Source organism: Lissotriton helveticus, chromosome 2_1, assembly GCF_964261635.1.
Source record: "Lissotriton helveticus chromosome 2_1, aLisHel1.1, whole genome shotgun sequence".
In the NCBI taxonomy this organism is placed as follows: Eukaryota; Metazoa; Chordata; class Amphibia; order Caudata; family Salamandridae; genus Lissotriton; species Lissotriton helveticus.
Window position 1 is genome coordinate 780,806,896 of NC_136059.1, and position 24,498 is coordinate 780,831,393.

The window sequence follows — 24,498 nt, forward strand, 5'->3', positions numbered from 1 at the left end:
AACTCATGGAAAGGACACCATTCAAAAAATGCCCCGTGTGTGGAGCAACATTTCCACGCAGCGACCATCATGAGGTGTGCAACCTGTGTTTATCACCTGAACACGACGAGTCGAGCTGCACAGCTTGTGCGTCCTTTCGATCCAAGAAGACCATTCCAGATCGGAGGGCCCGTCAACGCGACATGCAGAGATCAGCTCCGGAACCGGTGGATATCTTTGACGAAGGTCCATGTGTCCCCGAGGAAGATTCCGATGAGACCGAGAGTCGAGACAGAGACATTGCTTCGAAAGCCCCACCATGGAGCCCGGCTCCGAAGAAAATACCAAAACCTTCCGGTAGCTCCATACCGAGCAAACCGCACATGCCGATACTAACAGTTCCCTTGCCACCGAAACCAAAAGAAGTCCAGTTCCGAAAAAAACTCCGAAACCGTCGACTCCTAAAGACAAGACGGCACCGAAACCAATGAAGCCTGTCTCCGACTCTTCCAAGCCGACCAAAACAGCTTCCAGCCCAAAATCTTCGGTGCCGAAACCTACAAAGCCTGCTTCCAATGCCTCCAAGCCCTCGAACCAGGCCTCGACTCCGAAAACAATACCTTCGGTGCCGAAAACTACACTAAAGGACCATACAACAACTCCTAAGACTAAAGACAAGCAGAAACCAGGCCCGGAGCCGAAGAAATCTGCGCCGAAAGTGATTTCTCAACAAGAAGAGCTTTTTATACCTGATCCTTTGCAAAAAAAGGATATACATAGATCCAAAAACAGGACATGTTTTCACTATGCCACATAGAAAGAGGAAGCTAGATACAGCACCTTCAACTCCAGTGCCTGTCAAGAAGGACTCTGCCACATCACCTATGCACCCTTCTTCTCCTGTACCTCCTCTTTCACCTTCTATTCCTTTTAACATTTCACCTCAGTTCACCTGCTCATTCACCACAGAATTCTCAACCTCAATCTTCACCTCCACAGACACCTCCTCAGAATGAAGATGAGTATAACATAGGGGATGGAGGAGACCCAGATGAGCCCTTTCCATACCCTACTGATGTACCACACTTGGAATATCCAAACCCACAAGATGTACCAGATGTCCCTGACCCACATACATATCCATCCAAACCATCTCCTCCTGAAGATAATATTGGGTTTGGACATCTACTTAATAGGGCTGCCATCTATCATAATGTAACCATGCACTCAGATGAGGCAGAGGAGGATTTTTTGTTAGACACTTTTGAACACTCTCAAAAATCTGTTCAAATATTACCCATGATTAAAGGGGCCATTAAGCATGCCCCAGAAGTGTTTAAAGATCCTGTACGAGCTAGGATCATAAACCCAAGAATAGAAAACAAGTACAGGTCCGCTCCTGGGGATCCTGCTTACATTAAAGGACAGCTACCCTTAGATTCCCTAGTCGTTTGAAACGCTTGAAAAAGAGCAAATTCACAGACATCAGGTGAGGCACCACCTCCTGATAAGGAATCAAAAATAATAGATGCTTCAGACAAAAGCATAGCTGCACAAGCTAGCAATACATGGCGTATAGCTAACACACAAGCCCTCCTCGCAAGATACGACAGGGCTCATTATGACCAGTTAGAAACCCTTTTACAACATTTACCTGACCAATTTTAGGCACTAGCAAATGACCTTATACAAGAGGGTAAGCTTATATTCGAGGCATGTGGGCTGCTGAGTTCATATCTTAGCATAGATCGCCGCCTAGTGTTGGGTCCGGATGTTTGCACCTTGTTGTCTTGGAAGAGTCTTCGAAGTATCACGAGATAGGTGACTCCTCCCCTGGACTACAGTGCGCATGGGCATCTTCTCCATCTTCAGATTGTTTTTTTCCGCCATTGGGTTCGGATGCACTTTGACAGCTCCAACTTCGGGACCGAAGTTTTCCAACTTTCTAACGCTAAAACCTTCTACCTTCTACATTCTACGGTATTGTTTCCGGTTGGTATCCCTCGATTCGACAAAACTTCCATTTCTCTCCGGTCGTCGACCCGGGCCATTGGGCCTTTTCGACGCCACGTGGACCTCCTGCTGATGGAAAGGACCCTGTTTAAAAAATGCCCAGAGTGTGGAGCCAAATTTCCACACAGCGACAAACATAGAGTATGCAACAGGTGCCTATCTCCGGAGCACAACGAAGAACACTGTCCAGCGTGTGCTCTGTTCCGGTCCAAAAAGACAATCCGGAACCGAAGAGCTGCTTGACTAGAAATGCAGCGGCAGGCACCAGAACCGGAAAACATTTTCGACAACGAATATGAACTCCCAGAGGCAGAGGGCTCTGAAGATCTCGAAATAGTCACCGTAGAGGACCAGTCGGACTCCGATGACCAGATCACACTGGGGCAAACCGTGAGTACCAAAGCCCCTACCCTGCCTCCACCTCCACACAAGGCTCCGGTCAAAGCATCGCCTAAAAGCTTTAGACGCGACCGAAACACCGCTTCAGAAGCCCCGCCTTCCAGCTCGGCTCCGAAGACCACACCCAAGCCTTACGGTACCCTGGGACCTAGCAAAGCCAGTCAACCCAAAAAGGTCGTCGACCCCAGTAAGGTCGTCGATCCGAACACTGCCGTCAAGCTGAAGAAGGCCGTCGACCCAAAAAAGGCCTTCGAGCCAAAGAAAGCCGTCGAGCTGAAAAGCCCCGTCGAGCTGAAAAGCCCCGTCGAGCTGAAAAGCCCCGTCGAGCTGAAAAAAGCCGTCGAGCTGAAAAAAGCTGTCGAGCCGAAGAAGGCCGTCGAAGGCCGTCGAACAAGGCCGTCGAGCCGAAGAAGGCCGTCGAGCCGAAGAAGGCCGTCGAGCCGAAGAAGGCCGTCGAGCCGAAGAAGGCCGTCGAGCCGAAGGTCGCCAAGCCGAAGAAGGTCGCCGAGCCGAAAAAAGCCCCCGAGCCAAAGAAAGCCGTCGAGCCGAAACAAGTCGTCGACCCGAAAAAGGGCATTGAGCCAAAAAAGCACATCGGGCAAAGAAGGCTTCACATCATAAAGACGTCCAGCCTAAAGAGACACTCGACCCGAAAAAATTCGTTCAACCGAAAAATTCAAAATCTTCGGCACCACAGCCACAGACAGAGGAGGAAGAACTCTTTCACCCAGATCCACAACAAAGACTATATATAGACCCCGAGACAGGACATATAGTGTACAATAAAAACAAAAGAAGACTGGACACTGAAGCCCCTTCTCCTGTTCCTCCTAAGAAAAAGAACTTTGGCACATCCCCTTCAAGACCTTACACACCTTCTCCTTTCACTTCCAACATGCCTTATGTTCCATATTCTCCTTCACTTGTAGATTATGATCAGGATGAAGACATGGGGGAAGATCCTCATGATGACTTTATACCACCTGACGATCCGGGGAACCCAGATGACACATGGAGTGACCACAATGATCCTGATGACACAGATTATACAACAACCCATACCCGATCCTACTACATACCCCACAAAGCCGTCTCCTACTGACGACACTGTCGCTTTTAACCAACTAGTGGACAGAGCAGCTCAGTATCATGGTGTACACATGCACACTGACCCTATAGAGGAGGATTTCCTATTTAACACCTTCCCAACATCAGAGAAGAGTGTACGTGTACTCCCTATGCTAAAAGGGGTACTAAAGCACGCACCAGACATCTTTAAAGACCCAGCCAGGGCGCGTGTCCTCAACCCAAGGATTGAAAAAAATATATAAACAGGCCCCTACAGACCCCTCTTATATCAGGTCTCAGCTACCACTAGACTCCCTAGTTGTGTCTAACGCTAGGAAAAGAGCAAACTCACAAACAACAAGTGATGCTCCCCCTCCTGACAAGGAGTCAAAAATTATAGAAGCATCAGGGAAAAGAGTAGCCTCTCAGGCAGCAAATACCTGGAGGATTGCCAATACACAAGCTCTCCTAGCACGCTATGACAGAGCACATTATGACGAACTGGAGGGATTATTACAACACCTACCAGAACCCTATAAGGCAAAAGCAAACAACCTAATAAAAGAAGGGAAATTCATCACTAACGCATCCATAAAATGCGCCATTGATGTAGCTGATACAGCCGCTAGGTCTGTCAACACTAGTGTACTGCTACACCGGCATGCCTGGCTTCGCATTTCAGGTTTTAAAAATCTACCATATTCAATCAACCCACTAACCAAGATTTCTTATTTGGCCCTGCGGTGGATATCATCTTAGAAAAGATGAAAAAAGATACTGACACTGCTAAGTCCATGGGTGCACTTCAATTTCAACAGTCCAGAAGCTCTTTGTCGCTCATTCTTTCGAGGCTCAGGCAGAGGCAACACATCACAAACATCTTCATCATTCAAAAGCACTACACAAGGCACCTTTATTAGAGGCTCCAATAGAGGTGGTTGTATAGGAAACAATAACAAGGGCAGAGGACGTGGTAATAACACCCAAGCCTCCACTGCCACCAAGACAGGTGGGTGAGACAAATTATCCAGTATGGTTACTGCCTGGAACTCACTTCTACTCCACCCAACATACCACCCAAGCACCATCCAATGTCCAAAGAACACATCACGCTGTTACAACAGGAGGTGAAATCCATGCTAGAAAAAGGTGCCATAGAGCCAGTCCCATTACAACATCAAGGGACAGGGGTATACTCTCTACACTTCCTCATTCCCAAAAAAGACGGCTCCCTCAGACCAATATTGGACCTCAGACCTCTGAACCAATATATTCACTCAGATCATTTTCATATGATCACTCTACAACAGGTACTCCCACTACTCCAGCAAAACGACTTCCTCGCAACATTAGACCACAAGGATGCATACTTTCACATACCCATACATCCAGCTCACAGGAAATACCTCAGTTTCATAATAGAAGGTCAGAGCTATTAATTCAAAGTCCTCCCCTTCAGGGTAACCACAGCAACAAGGGTGTTTACAAAAGGCCTAGCAGTAGTGGCAGCACACCTCAGAAGGCAACACATCCATGTGTTCCCCCTACCTCGATGATTGGCTCATAAAAGCCAACTCGTACGTAGAGTGTGCCAGCCATACCTCTGACAATCCAGCTACTGCACAATCTAGGATTTTCAATAAATTACCCAAAATCACATCTGCAACCCTCACTCATACAGCAATATCTGGGAGCAACAATATACACCTCAGTAGCAAAGGCATATCCAAACCCTGCTAGGATAGCCAGCATACAATCTCTCATTCAAAAAAATTCAGCCACAACACTCCCTGCCAGCTCGAGTGTTCATGCAGCTCATAGGTATGATGGCCTCCTGCATATTCATCGTCCCTCATACTCGGCTTCAAATGCGTCCCTTACAAGAATGCCTAGCACGCCAGTGGAACCAAGCTCAAGGACAACTAAAAGACCTAGTGTTGGTAGACAGTCGCACTTACCGCTCTCTGCAATGGTGGAACCCACAAAACCTTTCCAAGGGGCGACTGTTCCAAGAGCCGGTTCCACATATAGTATTAACAGCGGACGCTACACTGACAGGTTGGGGAGCCCATCTCCTTCAATATATAGTCCAAGGTCTCTGGACAGCCAAACAAAAGACTACATATAAACCACTTAGAGTTACTAGCAGTATTCCTAGCAATGAGAGCTTTTCAGAAATACTTGTGCAACAAGACTGTCTTAATCCGGACGGACAACATGACAGCCATGTACTACATCCAAAAATAGGGGGGCACACACTCTCTGCAACTATCTCACCTAGCACAGAGCATATGGAAGTGGGCAATTCCTCAGAACATTTATCTCCTGGCAGAACACCTCCCAGGGATAGACAACCAGATAGCAGACCTACTAAGCAGACACAGTCAGCAAATACACGAATGGGAGAGTCATCCTCAAGTTCTTCAACCATTCTTCCAAAAGTGGGGACATCCAGACATAGATCTGTTTGCCACAAACGAAAACTCAAAATGCCCGTCCTTCGCCGCCAGGTTCCCACACCCATTGTCACAAGGCAATGCGATATGGATGAACTGGTCAGACAGATTTGCGTACGCTTTTCCACCAACCCCAATGATTCCATTAGTGGCATGCAAGCTAAGGCAACAGTCACTCACAATGATCCTGGTTGCTCCTACATGGGCAAGACAGCCATGGTACACAATGTTCCTAGAACTCTCAGTAGTTCCTCACCAAAGACTGTGCCTCTCGCCACAACTGCTAACACAGAACCATGGAGAAATCAGGCTCCCAGATCCCAATCAGATGAACCTAGCGATCTGGCTCCTGAAGTCTTAGAGTTCGGATATCTTAACTTGCCTCCAGATTATATGAACATTATCAAAGAAGCAAGGCATCCCACTACCAGAGCATGTTACGCAGATAAATGGAAAAGATTTGTTATTTATTGTAATAATAACCAAATCAATCCATTGCATGCCTCCATCCAAAATTTAATCTGTTACTTGCTACATCTTCAAAGATGTAACCTAGCATACTCCTCTATAAGGCTACACCTCGCTGCTATAGCAGCATATCTTCAAAACAGACAACACGTGTCCCTATTCGAAATCCCACCTATCAAAGCTTTTATGGAGGGACTTAAAAGAATTATCCCTCCAAAGCATCCACCTTCTCCAGTCTGGAACTTAAACATAGTACTTACCAGACTCATGGGACCACCCTTTGAACCACTTCATTCAAGTGAACTACAATTCTTAACATGGAAGGTGGCATTTTTAATTGCTATTACCTCCCTCAGGAGAGTCAGTGAGCTACAGGCACTAACCATTTAGGAACCTTTCATGCAAATACACCACAATAAGGTAGTGCTTTGCACAAACCCAAAATTTATGCCAAAAGTTATATCCACTTTCCACATCAATCGGTCCATAGAATTGCCAGTTTTCTTTCAAAATCCGCAATCCGTGGCTGAAAGAGCTCTGAACACACTAGAAGTTAAAAGAGCTCTGTTATATTACGTTGACAGAGCAAAATCATTCAGAAAGACAAACCAACTATTCGTCGCATTTTCACCACAACATAAGGGTAATCCCATTTCCAAGACAGGAATAGCCAGATGGATAGTTAAATGCATTCAAATATGCTATCAAAAGGCAAAGTGCACTTTAACAGTTCCCCCAAAAGCCCACTCAACTTGTAAAATGGGGGCATCCATGGCTTTCCTAGGAAATATTCCCTTAGAAGACATATGTAGGGCAGCTAAATGGTCCACCATACACACTTTCACTAAACACTACTGTGTTGACGTGCAAGCTAAGCAACAAGCTGCTGTGGGCCAGGCTGTCCTTAGAACTCTTTTTCAAACCACTGCAGCTGATACAGGCGACCACAGCTAGAGGAGAAACTGCTATACAGTCTATGCTAAGATGTGAATTCAGCAGCCCACATGCCTCGAACGGCAAATGCTACTTAACAGTATGCATCTGTTCTTGGCATGTAGGGCTGCTGACATTCATATTGCCCACCCTCCTCCCCGGTGCCTGTCACAGCTGCATGGTTATCTTCTTTACATACATTTACATGGTCATCTTTTACTTTACTATACTCCATCTTTGCCATAATGGCGAAAAACAATCTGAAGATGGAGAAGATGCCCATGCGCACTGTAGTCCAGGGGAGGAGTCACCTATCTCGTGATACTTCGAAGACTCTTCCAAGACAACAAGGCGCAAACATCCGGACCCAACACTAGGCGGCGATCTATGCTAAGATATGAATGTCAGCAACCCTACATGCCAAGAACAGATACATACTTGTAAGTAGCATTTGCCTTCAAATGCCTCAATCAAGTGCGCTCTTGATGTAGCAGACACTGCATCTAGAGCAATAAACACCAGTGTCCTCCTTAGAAGACATGCGTGGCTACGCATTTCAGGGTTTAAGCAAGAGGTGCGAACAACCATCTTAAATCAACCATTCAACCAACAACAATTTTTGGTCCAGAGGTAGACGTAGCACTTGAGAAAATGAAAAAAGACACTGATACTACAAAATCTATGGTAGCTTTGCAGTCCACTCAACCAAGAGGCTCCTTTCGTCGCTCTTTTTACAGAGGATTCTCAAAACAAATTGGAGCAGACAATTCAACTTCCTTTAAAAACAATACGCAAACATCCTCCAATAGAGGATATTTTAGAAGAGGCTACAGAGGTAATAACAATAGGAAAAGGTCGAGGTAATAACAACAATCTATCCTCTTCCACCACTAAACAGTGACTTCCTTCAGCTCCCCCAACATCATACCACTCCTGTAGGGCGGAGATTAACACAGTTCCTACCTGTCTGGAATTCCATCACAACAGACAAGTGGGTTAGACAAATTATCCAGTATGGTTACTGCCTAGAGCTTACAGCTACCCCTCCAAATATACCACCCAGACAGCGTCCAATGTCCACAGAACATCTAACGCTGCTCCAACAAGAGGTTCTCTCATTGCTGCAAAAAGATGCAATAGAGTTAGTTCCATTGCAACATCAAGGAGCACGGGTATACTCACTCTACTTCCTAATACCCAAAAAGGATAGGACATTAAGGCCAATTCTAGTCTTAAGGCCTCTCAATCTGTATATACACTCAGATCATTTTCACATGATCACTTTACAACAAGTGCTGCCAGTGTTGCAACAAGGCGATTTCCTCACTACACTAGACCTCAAAGACGCCTACTTTCACATTTCCATACATCCTTCTCACAGGAAGTATCTCAGGTTTGTGCTACAAGGACAATACTATCAATTCAATGTCCTTCCATTCAGGGTCACAACTGCACCACAAGTGTTTATAAAGTGCCTAGCAGTAGTAGCCGCACATCTCAGAAGACAACATATCCATGTCTTCCCATACTTAGACGATTGGCTCATAAAAGCCAAGTCATTCAACCAGTGTGTTCAACACACATCTCAAACAATTCAGACACTGCACAACTTGGGGTTTACAATAAACCACAAGTCACATCTACAGTCCTCTCATGTACATCAATGCCTAGGGGCTACCATAAACACCAATACAGCTCTAGCTTATCCCAGTCCAGCCATGATACAAAGCATTCAAGCCTTAGTTACAAGGTTACAAAACCAACACTCTCTCCCAGCCAGAGTGTTCATGCAATTATTAGGCATGATGGCATCTTGCATTTTTATTGTACCATATGCAAGACTGCAAATGCGCCCATTGTAGGAATGTCTAGTACATCAGTGGAATCCGGTACAAGGACAACTGACAGACCTGGTGTTGGTGGACAGCTGCACACATCGCTCTCTGCAGTGGTGGAACACCAAAAACCTGTCCAAAGGGCGGCCGTTACTCCTTTTCATCTAAACCAATCTGTAGAGTTACCAGTGTTTATTCAAAACCCAGACTCTGTAGCAGAGAGAGCTCTACAAACACTAGATGTCAAAAGAGCTCTTCTCTATTACCTCGATAGGACCAAATCCTTTCGCAAAACAAAGCAGCTATTTGTAGCTTTCTCTCCAACACATAAAGCCAACGCCATTTCTAAATCAGGAATTGCAAGGTGGATTGTTAAATGTATACAAATATGCTATCACAAGGCAAAAGGCACATTAACAGTTCCTCCTAGAGCGCACTCCACACGCAAACTAGGAGCCTCCATGGGTTTCTTAGGGAACATTCCCCTAGAAGACATCTGCAAGGCAGCAACATGGTCTACAGCACACACCTTCACTAAACACTATTGTGTTGATGTGCAAGCTAAGCAGCAAGCTGCAGTAGGCCAAGCTGTCCTCAAAACTCTTTCAAACTACTGCAACGGATACAGGTGACCACCGCTAAGGGAGATACTGCTGCACAATCGATGCAAAGTGTAGAATCTGCAGCTCATATGCCTCGAACGGGAAATGATACTTACCAGTATGCATCTGATTTGGCATGTAGAGCTGCAGATTTCTACACACCCTCCCGCCACCCCGGGACCTGTATCTGTTCCAGTTTTTATCTTAATTAGAAATACACGCATTGACATCCCTTCTTTATTTCTACTTACTCCATCATTTCCCATCATGGCGAAAAACAATCTAAGGATGGAGCCGATGCCCATGCGCACTATTGTCCCAGGGAGGAGTCACCTATCTCGTGACTACAAAGACTTCTTGCAAGAAGACAACAACATGCAATCATCCGAGCCCAACACCAGGTGGCGATCTAATGCAAAGTGTAGAAATCTGCAGCTCTACATGCCAAGAACAGATGCATATGGTAAGTAGCATTTTCCTTTCATTTTGTCTAAACGTGCACAAGGGAAAACACTCCAAGAACCTAGTAAGAGAGGGAGCAAGGCAAGCCATTGGTTCACATGTTCATGGAATGCTTACAACCTCAGGCGTAATGAGATGAGGGGGTCGTAACAACAAGGGCATATCTGCTCATGCAGGTATGTCCTCGCATGTAATGCAATGCACCCTGCTTAGGCCTGTAAGGTCTGCCGTAGCTGTGACTTACATTTATTGCATGCAGTGTCTGTGGACATGTCATGTTTTGAAAATAGTTTACACCATTTCACGCATCCTGCCGTGGCAGTCTGCATGTGTTTGTGTGTGAGTTCCTTAAGATGGCTTAATACATGCTGCAGCTCTTAGGGACCCTCTTAACTACCCATGCCCTAGGGAACAGGGGTACCATTTATTAGAGACTTACAGGGGTGCCAAAGTCCATAGCAATTGGTGGACTGTTGAACATTTTACCTTGTTTTAGGGTAAGAGGACTGGCATTGGGGACCTGGTTAGGAGAAAACCAGTGCACCTTCAGTCAAAACTGCAACAAACTTGTGTTAGTATTGTATAAGGATTGTTCATATTTCATCACTGAAGAGACACACTCTAGGGGCCTATTATATATTGTACCCTAGGGGCTCGACAGGTGTGTGTGCCCGCTTTGTGCAGCCCACAGGGCATCGTGGTATTACAGAATTGACTACAGATGCTTCTGCAGCCCCTTCTGTAATAGATAGCGCTGGTGCACATGTAGCGCCAGCCCTGTGATGGAAGAGACTCCCTAAACATCCCTCTGTTGGTGGGTGCAGCCACTCACTACAACTGCCTGCAAGGAAATCTCTCTCCCATCTTCAGAGTGCAAGCAGGTTGCCTTCTGCACAGAGGAATACTGAGCAGCTTCAAAGAAGCCGCTTCGTATTTCACGAAATACGCTACCTCAAGGGCAGCATTTTCATTGTAATAGGGCGCATTTTCCATGTTTGCTCCTGCGCACCTATTTAAAGGTGCACCATGGCACAAAAAGGGAAAGTGTGCCCTATTTGTAATAGTGGGCCAGGTGTGGATGTTTGCATGGCACTGATTGTCCCAAGTTATTTTTAATTTAGGGAGGATCCCCCTAACACCCATACTACTCTCTTTCTCCACTGCCGACCAGCATTTTGCCACCTGCATCTGCATTATTTATTCAGTGCAGTTAAGGCAATGATATGGCTGGCAACAGGAAAGATGTGGCACAAAAACCACATATAATAGAGAATCCTTTTTCTCGTCCAATTTAAATCCATCACTTTCGCTTTTCTAAGATACCTTTGTTTTATAAAACTGCATCATCTACATTTCATTGATTTACATTTTCTTAGGATCGCCTGCAAATATCAACTGCCCTGGATTGTGTAAATTGCTAAATTCTGTTCTCCCTGAACATAATTTCAAGAATAATCCGAAGCAGGGTGAGGCTTTGTACTGGTGCAACACTGAAAGAGGATGAACGGAATGTTTAACATTGTCAAACATTCCTCCCCAGTCACAGATCTGGGTTTAATCCATTGTTTTTCTCACCAAGCCTTTCCAGTTTGGACCCAGCCATATGCAGCTCAGCGTTGACTCTGCTCCCCCTGGGAACAGCACAGCCCGAACTGCCAGGCCAGGTCCTTACTGGACCGGAAAACAAGCATCTTAGGGCTGGTTTCGGAGTATCACCCTTCATCAGCTAGGCTAGCTTCAAACTAGTGTTGTTGCGAGCAAGGGACCCACGTCTGGGCATACCCTTCCCACTTAGGGCGAAAATGAAACACAAACAGATGATGGACATTCACTCCCAGTCACAGATCTGAGTTTAATCCACCGTTATTATTATATTTAAATGTATATGGCGCGACAGCTACCCGGAGGTTTCTCGGCGCCTACAGACACATGAATAAAAGATGGAAGCAGCGGGTCAAAGCTCAGGCGTTGAATAACCACGTTTTGATGATGTTCCGAAATGTAACATAATTTTGTTCAAAACGCAATGAGGGTGTAAGCGAGTTCCATAGAGACGGGCCAAGTAGGCAAAAGACCGTCCGACCATGCGGGCAAGTCTAAACCTAGGGACTACAAACTTTGCCTGACTTGAAGATCTAAGAAGGCGAGAGGGGGTGTATGGTTGAACTAGTGCATTAAGGTAGTAGAGGGCAATACCGGCGTTGATTCTGTGCATATAACAAAGGGCTTTGAATTTAGACCGATTTTCAATCTTTAGCCAGTTTAGATCCCTGAGAGACCCTGTAATGGGAGCCATTCAAGGTAACTGACAAAGGAGTCTGGCCGCTGAGTTTTGGACCACTTGAAGCCTCCTGATTACATCCTTGTTGGCACCTAGATATAAAACATTACCGTAATCCAATCTGGATACTATTAAGGCTTGAACCACAGTTTTTTGAGTCATAAGTGGCAGCATCCATAGGATTTTTTTAAGCCACTTCAAAATTATGCCAAGGTTGCGAACAGATTGCGAAGGTAGGGGAAGGGCACCCATTTGCAGAGGCCAGTGCTGCGGGCCCCAGAGAGCTTTATTTCCACTGAAAATTACAAGATCTGTTTTTCCTCCATTCAACTTTAACTTATTAGTATGCATCCATCCAGCAATTGCTTGTAAGCTTGATTGAAGAGAAAAAACCTTCGAAGAGTCTTTGGTAGATAAAGAAAAGATAAGCTGGGTGTCATCAGCATGGGAATAAATAGTAAGCCCAGCTTCTTCTGCTAGAGGCGCTAAAGCGCTGATGTAAATGTTGAAGAGCAGTGGGCTTAAGATAGAGCCCTGGGGCACTCCATAGGGGAAGTTATGGGATCTGGAACTGGCTGTTATGGAAAAATCCTGAAACGTTTAGTTAGTGAGAACTCGCCAGCCACTTCAAAGCAGAGCCAACAATGCCTTTAGATCGTAAAACTTGAAGAAGGGTTTCATGGGATACAGTGTCGAAAGCAGGACTCAAATCTAATAATATGAGGGCCACTGTATCACCCTTATTCAATCGCTGGCGGATAGTTTCTGTGACTCCTAAGAGTGTTGATTCAGTGGAAAAGGGTGTTCTGAAGCCAGATTGGGATGGGTGCAGAATATTTTGAGAGTCCACAAGTAGTGTCAATTGACGATTAATGTGTTTTTCTAGAACTTTGGAAAATGTGGGGAGCAGTGAAATAGGATGGAAGTTCGAGAGAACATCTGGATCAGCATTTGCTTTCTTTAACAAAAGGGGATCATAACATGCTTCCAGGTGGCCGGCACTGCTGCTTCCAAAAGTGAGGCATTAAGAAGTTCCATAATAAGACTAAGAATATGGGGGTCCAATTTTTTTAAAACGGAGATAGGAAAAGGGTCCTTGGGTGAGCCAGATTTGATACTAGTTAATATATGTTTAAATGACACATTATCAATGGGTATCCATCTATGAAGTAAACTCCCAAAATGAGTCTCTTAGTTCAGTATGACAGAAGGCGAGGTGTAGTCAGATAATAAATTGTTGGTCTTAGAAGGTTCGTCTCCCTTCGTATCACATTCCGAATAAATTTTGTCAATTTTGTCCGTGAAGAATATCGCTAGATCTTCACATTGAGTTTCGGTTAATTCTGGAGGCTCTGGTTGGTGCGCAGCACCCGACAGTTCTTGCACCATAAGCACAAACCAGTAGACCAAGGTTCAGCACATCAACTTATTCTGTTTCCCAAATTTGTCCGGTGCAACAACTCTCACCATCCACTGCCAGGGATGTCCGTCATAAACAAAGTTTTTATAAGAAATTTAAGAGGTGCACACAATGAAGTCAGAGATACCAAAAAGTTCAAAGATTTTGAAAATCCTCTGTTTTTTCTTTAATGGATTCTTTATTTTCTCTTTTAAGATGTGCAGGCACAGCCAACGCGTTTCATTCCCTATTACTGCCTTGGGAATTTCATCAGGGTATTGGAATGGATCATCTAAATCCGATGGTCCAGAGTGTAGTCACACCTTCGATATCAGTACTGGAAAGGTGTTTGTCAGTAGTATTGACCCTCGTTTTCCGTTAATGAGCAGTCCGTATTACAAACGAGATTCAGTATGGAGATTGGATGGTCTCTGTCGGTAACATCCGTCCTCCTTGCCAAAATGAGACGATCTCAAGTTATAGAACCATTAATAAGCAGTCCGATTTGTAAGTAGAATTCAATGTAAAGAAAGGGATGGTCTGTATCAGTTTTCAGCCAACATCCATCTGTGTTGCCGTAACAAACTTGGTATATGGAGCTTGTGATAAGGTCTCCGCAGTCTTCTGCTCCTCCACGCGGATTGATTGAAGCTTCAAAAATCTTTTAACTTTTTGGTATCTCTGACTTCATTGTGTGCACCTCTTAAATTTCTTATAAAAAGTTCTTGCACCATCTTCAACAGAGTTTTAGGATTGTTTTGAGACAGCAAGATGTTGTTTATGTATTCGGCGCGCGCAGTTCTACAAAGTGCCTGGTAATCTTTGATGGCCCATTTGTAAACCTGTTTAGCAGCCGGAGCATAAACTTTTCTCCAGTGACTCTCCAGGGTTTTGCACTTAGATTTTTCTGATTTGAGCCTATCGGAGAACCATGGGGCAGGAGGTTGATGACTATGAGTTTTATTCCTAGAAAGAGTAAGACATCTGTCAATGGACGATGTTAGCCAGTCGTGAATAGTGTCAGCGTCAGATTAATATTAATTAATGGCCGGCCTAGTGTTCAGGAGGTGAAGATTGAAATCGTCAGTGTTGAGTTTTTTCCAGTTTCTAGAACCAGATTTGCCTCTTGTGGAGGACTAAGGCACATGCCCCTTCACCTGTCTAAGCTTAAAATCAACTAGAAAGTTATCCGACCATAGCAAGGTATGGGCTGTCTGACAGGTAATATTTGCTAAATTAGAGAAGACAGGATCGAGTTGATGGCCTGCTTTATGAGTAGGGTCTGAGTTATGTTAGATAACGTTTAAGGCAGCTAAGTCAGCAATTAAAGTGGAGCTAATAGAGCAGTTAGGATTATTAAGGTGAAGGTTTAAGTCTCCTAAGATAGAAAAATTGGTATTTTATAGTATGAGGGGAGTAATTAAATCTGGAAGCGCAGCTGCCCAAGCTCCATCCGGTCCCGATAAATCAGCGTCCCCGAAAAGGTGAGTTATGACGTGAGAACAAGTTTAAAAAGGCCGGCTTCACAATTATTAATGGGCAGCACCGTTACTTTGCTCGCCACGCCATTCCAGTTTGGACCCAGCCACATGCAAATCAACCTTGACCTGAGCTTTGTACTCGTGGCCATACTACGTAGGCTTGTGTTGATGGGAGGGGTTGCAGTCACTTGGGTAGAAATTACTGAGCACTTTTAAAACATTTCTTATTTCATTCTTACACTTCCTGGCGTTTGTATAGACATTGGACTTTACATCTCTGGCTCAATTTGACACCAAGATTTAAAAAATGAAGGTATCTGCCACATTTATTCAAACCACTACAGGTGAGATCTGAATTCTTCAGTTACTTTGTTATTAAAAGTGAATTCCTAAGGATGTGATTTATAGCCTCGGATGCATTTTTTTATGTTGTCATTCTGCAATGATCACTTAACGTCATGCCCTTCTTTTTGTGTTCTAGTCAAAGGTGGTGAATCTGGGTATTCTTGCCCAAAAGTCCAGTTTTTACATCCAGCTTGAAGAGGCCCTTTCCAATCAGACATGTAAGCTGTAATTTCATCAATACGTATCAAAATTTATATTTTTCAATCATGTTAGGAGTTTTCCCATAGTGAATATTTTGTTAATTGCATGTATTATCAGCAAGACATGGTCTGCAGAAGAGACGCAAATAAATTACCCCATGGGTCTCTTCATGCTACTAATGTTCTCTGTGCCTCTGTCCCTGCTGTGCTGGGTTTCATAACGCATTAACTACTCGGGAAGGTTTTTAATCCGTTTTGCAAATGTGCCCTGGTGACTTTTGTTTTCAATGTGTTCAATACAGATGACTGTCCTGTAAAAACTTTGAAAGAAATGGGGCCCTCTGGCATCGATTCAGAGCTGCGCGGTTTAGCTCCAGACGACGGGGGCTCTGTGAAGGTGATGCAAAGTTTTCTGCGAATGGTTGGGGCCATCCTGGATTCAAATCGGGATTTTGAACTGGCCCAGGCTTACCTCGCGTTGTTCTTGAAGGTAATTTATCTTCTTCGTTTTGTGAACTTTTAATTTCATTGTATTGAACCTTGGTGTACCTTTGTCCCAGAAGAGATGCAGTACAACATTTGTTTGCAGGTTGGTGCCATACAAACAAGATTCTGAAGCAGAGTTAGGAATGGTAAAATGTAGATGGGTCTGTACAGTATGTCAAGACAAGACGTTCATGTAACACTATTTGCATTGTTACGAGTTAAAGATCATGTTTAGGGCCAGGTGTGGTGAGGAAAGAGTGGTGAGGGAGGTAATCAATGTACTGTGTTTTCACATTTCCAAAAGTAAGTATTTGCATCGTCTGGAAGTGTGGAAGAGAGTGGCCATCTCATATTAAAATCAGCATTGACAAAGTCAGTAGGTCTCGCTTTTTTAAAACGATTGCGAAGCTTTTAGCTTTGTCCATCCAAGACAGCCATTGATGCTTCCCAACGCATGCACCTGCAAGAGCGGCCTCCTTGTAATGGCTTATTAATAAAAAAATTTAAAAAATGAAACATATACCATGTTGGCCACTGGTGCGGGTACATTTATTCTGATGCCCAACAGCCATTTGGGATGTTTTGTTGAAGTAAAATCAACCACTATTTATTTGGTTTAAGGTAAAGAAAACAAAAGATAAAAGAATACAAAATTTAATTTAAGCGTACGAAAACCGCAAATAAAAGGATATTACAGTCTGGCCATATGTTAGTTAAGTATCTAAATAATCCGCGCATAGTGCAATAAATAGCAAAAATTTAGCAAGCTCTTAGAATCAAGTCATAAAGTGACTTGTGCAAGAGGTTAGGTAAGATCGTATCAGCAAACTTACGGGAATAAAAGATGTGGGAATAAACCCTCTAATATTTAGTGAATTTAGCTAACTTACACCCATAACATTAAAAAAATTATCTCATAAAGTGATTTTGTGCGCTCTTTAAAAAGAAGGTAGGCGGAAGCCCAATAGCATTTGATCAGCTCAATTACCTCATGCCTCCAGGTAGCACATACAAAAAAAGGCATAAAATAAAACAAAAATTGATCACTGTCCATGATCATATTGGTGCTTTGCATTAACCACCCTCCTTATTATGTAACCTGACTGCAGCTGAAATGAATCTGTACACCATTAAACAGACAAATTCAGACTGCAGAAGTTGCAAATAAAATAGGGCCGGCCTACATCTCATATTAGGTAACCTTAACAACGGGATTAAAAAAAGTTTCGTTGGTTCTTCATAAAATTTACAGAAAAGGAGTGTAATGTGGGTTGTGAGAAGTCAGTCACATGGGAATTGCACTAGATCCGATTTGCCAAACAAGTCTCTCGGGTAGGAGACCAAAAATGAGCGATGATAAAGTGAAAGCTAATTAGATAGTTCCTGTGGTGATGATTTGGGACGAAGTTTAAAAAGGCTGCATACAGTGTGTGGTGGTTAGGGGTTGATGACTCACCACCCTTCTCTTGCTGCACTCAAGGGCTTCTCTTCTTCTCGTAAGCATTGCTAGAAATTCAGATGCAGGCAAACTAAGTAAACCCTACATATGTTAGCTAAAGAAAATTGCTGGCATTACCAAGCCTCAAACAATCAGTAATCACAGCTTAATTAAGTGGTGGTTCTAGTTTTGTCCAGATAGAAAGCCACAACATTAAGGGTGCAAATTGTATCCGATTCTTAATGCCCCCAACTCCGAAATGGCAGACAAAGGTCAGAATACTAATGGGAACAGATAGCAGCCTTCTCAAAAAAGCATTTTCACTAACTTGAAATGTGTGCTGTCTCAGAGACTCCTCAATTACCCACACCATGAGTGACCACAGAGATGCATCTGGCCTTGTAAACATTTATAATTGCATCCAGGAAACATAAAACGGCAGCAATATATCTCTCAAATTGGTTCTTTCTAACTTCTAGCAAATGCCCCAGGTAGTTTTATTGTCGAAACCCCAGGTACGTGAAAGTGGGTACACAACAGAGCCTGGTATTATTAACATAGTTAGATCTGAACTTATGAGGGCACCCACCATAGTGTAAGAGTTTAAGTTGTTAATGGATAGACCCAATTGGTTCATAAGCAGAGCAAAGTTGTCCAATAGCTTCTGTAGCCCTACTCCTGTTCTGGAGCGTAGAACGCAATCATCAGCGTATAACACAACCATAAGTTACCTGCCTCCCACCATGGGTGGCTGTTGAAGTTAAACTTCCCCAGAATATTTCAGGACTGGAGTTGGATTACTAAACAAAGACTCCAGTGGACCCTATAATGAATATCCGGTCTGGATGCGGCAGACTACATCGTCATAGCCATGAGTTACTTTGTGCCATTCAGACCAGGTGCTTGGCTGCACTCAGCAGGGTTCTTGGATGTCCAGTCCATGCTCATGACATGCCTTTTGACAGTGAGAGCCTCGTTGGTCAGAAAGCAGGTACAGAACTGGAGTGGTTCAAAGTAGCTGCCGCAAGAACGATAGGGCTGTATTCATGAGTGAAAGACTTAAGTTCCTTTCTTAGACCCAGAGCCTGCGGTTGGGGTTTTCAGTTCATGCAAGTCCAATCCACCCCAGGGGCCGAGGTAAAGGGCGTGACTGTCCTGTTCAACCTTCTTCCTCCTCCTGCCCCCCCCTCCGCCAGGTAAGCCACGGTAGTTTATCCATGAAGGAGCATGTGCTGCTGGTGAGAGGGGGGCATCCTCTTTTCTGCAGACCTGGAATGCCTTCATTTCAAACCAGTGGACCTTGCAGATTATGGAAAACGTGCATGTCCTACTCTCCCAGCAGCATCCCCCTCCGCGTCCCTTTCTCTGCATTTCCTTCCATTTGGGACCATCTGCGTATCCTGTAGTAAGAGTTGCAGGTCCTGCGGCAGATGAATTGAAGCCAGAGCAGAACATTTGAGAAGGGGTGCGAGCCTTTCTAGTTTCCAAGAAGGCTGCAGCCTTGATCTGATCCTAGATCTCAGGTTCTGCACGTTTACATGTGCAATCAATAGTTGGAGATGCTGTCCCTGGCTCACGCAAAAACAACAATTGATGGACAGAATGCAGAACAATGTCATACATTCACCCCAGTTCAGAGATCTGGGCCTAAATCCATCGTTTGTTTGCACTCCACACCACCCCAGGTCAGACATGGCCATATGCAAATCAGCCTTGACCCTGTGCCTCATGGGAACAGTCCAGCCCGAACTGCCAAGCCATGTCTTTCCTGGACCGGAATCAAGCATCCAAGGGTCAAGGCTGATTTGCATATGGCCATGTCTGACCCGGGGTGGTGTGGAGTGCCAAAAAACGATGGATTTAGGCCCAGATCCCTGTATCCAGTTCCGACCCTGCACTTGGGTGACATCTATGGCCTTCTCCATGGAATTCCATACATTCTTACTGGACATGGCATTTGGCGTCTCCTGCCTTTTCAATCCATCTGGCACATCACAAATATCCCGATATGTGGCAAGTGGACGTCACTGTCACTTGAAAGCACTACCATTCTGGGTAAGAACAGCCCATGAGTATTACCAACATTTCTAGCTGTAGTAGCTGCAAAACTAAGAAGTGAAAACTAAAATGTGCCTCGCTCTCTGGACGACTGGCTGATAAAGAGTTCTAGCAACCCAAAATGTCTGTAGCACACAATCAACCTATTACACAAATTGGGATTCACAAGCAATGCCACCCAGTCCCATCTATAGCAGCTGTATCTTGGAGCCATACTCTACTTGATCACAGAAAAATCGTAGCCCAATCCACAGAGCGATAGGTAGCAGAGCACCGGAAAGCAACAGCTACAAGAGAATATAGATCTGTTTTAAAGTGTTTTACGGACTATCAACGTCCTTTAACATTGTTTTAAATTGTCGTGCAATGTGATTGTTTACCTGAGGCACTTAGCACTTTGTATTCAGCTGGTCCCCGGTCCACCGCGGCACTGCTTGCTGATTGTGTGGAAGGACGTAGCTCCTCCCCCCTGCTCCCGTACTTCCGGTAGTGGACGCAGTATTTAATTCACATGGGTGCCGCCCATCTGTGTCTGGACCGTTGCCAGGGCCAGTCATGCTGCCCTTTTACCCAGAGACAAAGTGATCCGTTGGGCCAGGAATGATCTTTTATCCTTCAAAGCTAATCCTTGTCCTGGGGAACACGTTATAAACCTAGCAAACTATTCACTATCCAGTATCTGTGCGGGATGTAATCGGGTTCTAGGGAACACTGAAGGGTATTTAGACAATAGTGGCAAGAGGAGCTATAAGATTGAGTTGAATAAGCATGCAGACAAGATTAGGGTATGCCTAATCAATTGCAGATCTTTGGCTAAGCATGCAGAGAATATATGGCTCATACTGGCAGAGAATAAATGGGATGTCATGTTCTTGGCTGAAAGAGGATGCCTTATCAGCGGTTGCTTTTGCCATTTTGTCTAGTTTTTAAATTTGCTGCGCAAACAGGGAGGGGAAAAAAAGAGGAGGGGGTAGCCAATATTTTAATGGACTACTGGAATATAGCGTCCTCAGGGATGCCTAATATGAATGTGATAGAAGGGCTACATTTTTGTATTAAGATTGGCCCCACCACTTTGTTTTCAGGACTTTTGATTTATAGACCCCCGGACTGCGCGCCAAGTGTTAATGTGGAAGTTTGTAACTATATTGCCCAGAAATTTTATTGTATTCGAATTTCACGGCGCTAGGGGATTTTAACCTACATGTGAATGATCCTAGCTGTGTTCAGGCAGCGCAGTTTGCCTCTGCTCTCTCCGGTGCTAATCTGATTCAGCATGTGCAACTCCCCACCCATAAGGCAGGACATACCCTAGACCTGGTGTTTTTTAATATTCTCTCCCGGATAACGGAGTCCCCTAGTCAATTGGTTTGGACTGACTATTGCTTGATCCCATTTTCATTTAGTGTGGAAAAGTCTAGTCAGCAAAGGGGTACCTGCTATTTCTTAAAAATAAATTAGAAGAAGCTGACCGCTGAGTCCTTAGGGCCAGTTTTGCAGGATAGTCAACCATCATTATCGAAAGATCCAAATGCGGACAAATCTGCTTTACATAAATGGATTTCCGCTGCTGTGGAAGCCACTGCCAAGGCCAGAGTCATTAAAATGTTGAGGAAATCTCCCTATGCCCCTTGGTTTTCAGAAAGACAAATAAAAGTAGGTGCAAACGCCTAGAACGTCAGTGGGGGGTGGACTTCTGTGCTACAGCTAAAGTGGCATTTATGAAAGCGCTGAAAGAGCTCCATAAATTGATGAGAGAGGCCAAGGAGAGACTATGTGGTGAGGAGCATTAATGAGGCAGATAACTCAAGTAAAGAAATATTTACGGTTGTTAACTCCTTTTTCAAGCCGAAAGAATTAGAGATTAAAGTGCAACATTCCCATTTGCTGTGTGAAAGTATCTCTTACTTTTTCAATAACAAACGCCGGAAAATTCATAATTTGTTTACAGCAATAGTTGAGATTGATAAAACTGATGTAAAGGGAAGTAGTAAGCCAGAGTTCTCCTGTATGGAATTCCTCTCGATCACTCAGCAGGAAGCATTGGCATAGATCCAGAGTTGTAAGTGAGGCTCACCGGAGGACCCGTGCTCCCTAAATTGTGGAAAGAGTTGGCTCACTTGCTTATCCAGGTGTTGAACCCCATTTGGAATACATCTCTTACTTCTGGCCTCTTCCCTGACATGTGGAAACATGCCACTCTCCTTCCCCTCAGGAAAAATCCCAGTGGAGATCCAGGGAATTTGAGCAATTACCGTCCAATTTCACTGCTACCAGCCCCAGCAAAAATGCTGGAAAAAAATGGTGCAGTGACAACTGGCCAATTTAATAGAGAATCATGGTATGTTGCACGATACTTAATCTGGATTCTGACCCGGTTTCACTACTGAGATGGCTCTTTTAGAGGTGGCAGAATCAGTGAGAATGTCAGTGGATTCAGGGGCATCAATAATTTCTTAACAATTGTACTCAGTAGGTCACCCTGCAACCCCATAAGTCGAAACCAAACATCTATGGTGTGGGGTTCCTCAGGGGCTCTAAGCCCGCTTTCTTTCAATATATATCTGGCCCAGTTGTCCTCACTTATTGCCAACTGGGGCGTGAAGGCAATATCGTACACTGACGATACTCAGCTGGTGTTCTCTTTTAACGAGCAGTCCGAGGACTCCTTCAAGAGTTTTAAGGGCTGTTTGAAAGACATTTTCATATGGATAAACAACAATAAGCTTAAACTCAGTGCTGAGAAAACTGAAGTGTTGCTCTTTGGCAAAAATCCACCGCCAGCAGCGGAATTGTGGAAATGGGATCCCCTCCCACCCCTACAGTCATGGCAAAAAATCTGGGAGTTACGTGGGAGGTTGACCTTTCTTTTTCTGCCCAAATTCGGCAGGTGACAGTGTCTTGTTTTAGCAGCCTGAGAAACCTGCGGAAGTTCCTCCATCTGCTGCCGGAGGATTGCCGCAGAGTCATAGTCCATGCCACTGTGACATCTACGCTGGCCTATGCTAACTTCCTCTACGTGGGCCTGCCAGTGTACTTAGTCAGAAGACTGCAGATGGTTCAAAATGCTGCTGCAAGACTGATTAGACATGTACCATTCCGTCATCATATCTCTCCGCACATCAAAGAGCCCCACTGGCTACCAGTGGCAAGGAGAATCAAGTTTAAGGCTTTGACACTAGCATTCCGGTCAATCCATGGTAATTGTCCTAGCTACCTGAAACAACCGCTATGTAGCTTTTAGCAGAATCATTTGCTGAGATCTAATGCGCAAATTCTGCTTTGCAGTCCACGGTTTAGGAGAGCCCGACTAGGTGGCAAATCTTTTACGGTGAAGGCCTCCAAGCTTTGGAACTCCTTGCCAAATAATATCCGGCATGTTGGTTCAGAGCCACTATTTAGGAAAGCGGTAAAAACGTAGCTCTGTAGCTTAGGTTAGTGTGCTCAGGGCTTTATATGCTCGGGCCTTCTTTGCCTGCCGCTATTGCTAGAGCGCTGGGACACCTCTGTTTGAGGTAGCTGTTCGCGCTTTATAAATGTCGGTATTATTATTCTCAATCTCCAGAACCAGCTGGCTCTTTTTCAGCCACTTCGTAGCCTAACAGTCAAAACAATGATGTGCCTTGTAGGTATGATGGCCTTTTGCATAGGGATAGTTCCACTTGCAGGTCTATGTATGGGACCCCTACAGGAGTGCTTTGCATCGCTATGGTGACAAGCGGTGGCGGTCCGTGGTGGCGGCAACATGGAGGATCTGGTGTTGGTTTCACCCAATGCCTATCAGGCACTACAATGGTGGTTACCGCAGGTAACAATAACCAATGGATCACTGATTGGTTGGGGTGCTCATATGGTGGTACATTGATCTCCACAACAGCAGACATTGCACATTAACATGTTAGAGCTGCTAGCCATTTAGATGGCTCTCAAAGTGTTCCTACACAACATATCCAGGAAAAATATTCTTCGAGCAGACAATATGACAACAATGGCCCACATTCAGAAACAAGAAGTGGCCCATTTATTACAACTATCTCAGCTAGCACAAGTCATGTAAATAGGTCAACAAACACACAGTCCACCTCCCAACACAGTACATACCAGGAGTGGACAACTCATTAGCAGACCTACTAAGCAGAACGCAGCAACAAATGCACGAGTGAGAAATACACACTCAGACCATACAAATTTAGTTTAAAGGGTGGGGGACACCAACAGTAGATCTCTTTGCCACCGTAAAAAATGCAAAATTCCAAAACCTCGCATCCAGACACCCACAATCCAAGGGCAACGCTCTATGGATGAATTGGTCAGTGACCTTTGCATGTGCAATTAAACCCCTCCCTCTCATTCTATACATGGTCAGGAAACTAAGGCAAACTTCACTAACTATGATACTACTAGCTCCAAGATAGGCATGGCAACCTTGGTACACAACTCTGCTGGAGCTATCACTAGTACCTCACAAGAAACCACCCATCTTTCTAAATCTTCGCACTCACAGTGGGGGCAGAGTCAGACACCCCAATGTTCAACAACTCAATCTGGCTCTTGAGGTCCCAGAATTTGGGTATCTAGAATTATCCCTGAAATGC

General features: G+C 44.6%; 1 protein-coding gene across 1 annotated transcript in view; it reads left to right on the forward strand.

Moving 5' to 3' along the window:
• Positions 1–24,498, forward strand: part of WDR36 (WD repeat domain 36) — a 433,115-nt gene that overhangs the window by 347,084 nt on the left and 61,533 nt on the right. The window contains exons 21-22 of the mRNA XM_078675494.1: positions 15,858–15,939; positions 16,224–16,411. Of these exons, the coding sequence (XP_078531620.1) occupies positions 15,858–15,939; positions 16,224–16,411 (270 nt within the window). The remainder of the gene's footprint in view (positions 1–15,857; positions 15,940–16,223; positions 16,412–24,498) is intronic.